This window comes from Triticum dicoccoides, unplaced genomic scaffold, assembly GCF_002162155.2.
Source record: "Triticum dicoccoides isolate Atlit2015 ecotype Zavitan unplaced genomic scaffold, WEW_v2.0 scaffold149656, whole genome shotgun sequence".
Taxonomy (NCBI): domain Eukaryota; kingdom Viridiplantae; phylum Streptophyta; class Magnoliopsida; order Poales; family Poaceae; genus Triticum; species Triticum dicoccoides.
The window spans coordinates 3,090-5,306 of record NW_021206602.1 but is presented as its reverse complement, the minus strand read 5'-3'; the positions used below and the strand labels follow the sequence as shown (position 1 = coordinate 5,306).

General features: G+C 66.9%; 1 protein-coding gene across 1 annotated transcript; it reads right to left on the bottom strand.

The window, feature by feature from the left end:
- Nucleotides 1–180: 180 nt before the first annotated feature.
- Nucleotides 181–1,782, bottom strand: LOC119343989 (cytochrome P450 89A2-like). The gene has a single exon (XM_037614664.1). The coding sequence runs from the start codon at nucleotides 1,780–1,782 to the stop codon at nucleotides 181–183; it is 1,602 nt and encodes a 533-aa protein (XP_037470561.1).
- Nucleotides 1,783–2,217: the final 435 nt, after the last annotated feature.

Below are 2,217 nucleotides of genomic sequence, written 5' to 3'. Positions count from 1 at the left end.
CACCGTGCACGGTTCGACACTAGAATTAGCTAAGCAGTAGTATTAATTTCAGGTTCCAACGTATGTCCACGGTACATGTGGTAAACGATTCAAACTTGAGTATTTAAAAACGTATGTGCACACTGCCCATACGTGTATCACTGCGTGGTCATCTTACTGTGAACCATCGCACACAATCAATCAGACTGGGCGAACTAGGCGGGGGCGTCTGGGCGCCACGCGCGCGCGCAGCGGCCGCTCCATGGTCACCGTGAACTCCGGCCTCTCGGCGAGGTCGACGCCGCCGCCATCCTCCGCCGCAGACCACTCGAACCGCCTCACCAGGTTGGCCACGAAGAACTCGAGGTGCAGCATCGCCAGCCCGAGGCCGGGGCAGATCCTCCGGCCGGCCCCGAACGGCATCATCCTGATCTCACGGCTTCCCGTCAGGTCCACCCCGTAGCCCTCCCCGCCCTCCAGGAATCGCTCCGGCCTGAACTCCTCTGGCCGGCTCCACACCTCCTCGTCCAGTGACACGTCCGCCACCGAAAAGTTCACCGACGTGGCCGCCGGCACGCGGAGCCCGTCTAGCGACGCCTCCGTTACGGCCGCGTGCGACAGCAGGAAGTGCGCCGGCGGGTGCCGCCGCAGCCCCTCCAGGACCACCGCCTTCAGGTAGTGCATGCTCGACAGGTCCTCCTCCGCGACGGCGTCCTGGTGGTCGTTGGTCATCGCCGCGTCGATCTCATCCCGGAGCCTCGCCTGGATCTCCGGCTGCCGGACCAGGTTCGCCAAGATCCACTGCAGCGCGGTCACCGTGGTGTCGACACTAGCGGTGAGGAACTCCGTGCAGAGGCTCACCATCTCGCCGTCTGTGAGCGCGCGGTCGCCGCCATCCTCTTCCTCCTTGGGGAGCCGGTGCGCGAGGAGCGTGTCGACGTAGCAGTACGCTAGGCTGCCGTCGTCGCCGTTAGCCGTCAGCAGCCTCCGTTCTCTTCTTGCTCTGATCAGTGGCAGGAACAGCTCCTCCTGCTTACTGCGGATGGACAGCACCTTCCGCCACCGCCGCCGAAACAGCCTCGTGGTGAGCGCCGGGCAGAAGGCGAAGACCTGGAAGCCGATGTAGGAGGAGAAGAGCTCCCTCTGCACGGCCTCGATCTTCCGTACGGGGCCGGCCGGCAGTCTGCTCCCGAAGCACATGTACGTGAGCAGCGAGAACATGGAGAACTGGAGGCACTCGACGGCGGTCACCACGCCGCCCTCGCTCCGGGACAACTCGTTCTCGAGGTCGGAGGAGAGGATCCCGAGCGCCCACCGCCGCGCCGGCGCGAAAAGGCGCGCGACGCGCGCGGGGTGGAGGACGCCGGAGGTGAGGTTCCGCCTGAGAGAGCGCCAGAGCGGGCCGTATGGCGCGGAGCTGACGGTGCGCTGGGCGGAGGTGAGGACGAGGAAGGGCGCGATGGCGGGCGGGCGGCTGGCGAAGGCGTGCCCGCGCTGGACGAGCGCGCGGTGGGCGACGCGGCGTCCGGAGACGAAGATAGCCGGTCGCGGGGAGAGGAAGCCGAGGGTGAGCACGGGCCCGTGGCAGCGGTGCAGGTCGCGGATGGCCGGCTCGAGGCAGGAGCGCGCGCGCCAGAGCCAGAGCAGCGGGCCGAGCACCGGGACGGCCGGCGGGGACGGCGGCAGCGGGAGGCGGCTGGCCTTGGACGGCCGAAGGGCCGGGAGCAGCAGCAGGAGGAGGGGGAGCAGCACGGCGCAGGTGGCGAGCGGGAGCAGGAGGAGGTACGCGACGGCGGCCTCCATTGTTGATCGATCGATCAGCTGCTCTCCTAGCTCGGGGTGCCGGTGCCGCAACGAGCTGCGTGCCGGCCATGGCTATCTATACGCAGCCGCTGATCAGCGGCCACCGCCTCATCGGTGTTGTGTTGGCACGCCGCTTCTGCGGACCGGTGCGTTGGCACGAATCCACTACGGTGATCACGCAGGCGTGCAGGGGACGGGACAGGTGGCGGCGCTGGGTTAAGCGGCCGGGGCCAGATGGAAGGCTCCGTCGGCCACGGTGGTGCCGACGCCGACCGCCGCCGATACATGGAGCCGGCCCGGAGGATTGTGCGGTTGCTATTGCATGGAGACGTGGAGCACACTCCAGTCCGCCAAGCGGGCCTTGCAGAGTGGTCACGTTCTGAATCAACATGGTACGAGGATCACAACAAGACTAGCTGAACATATGCATCTCCT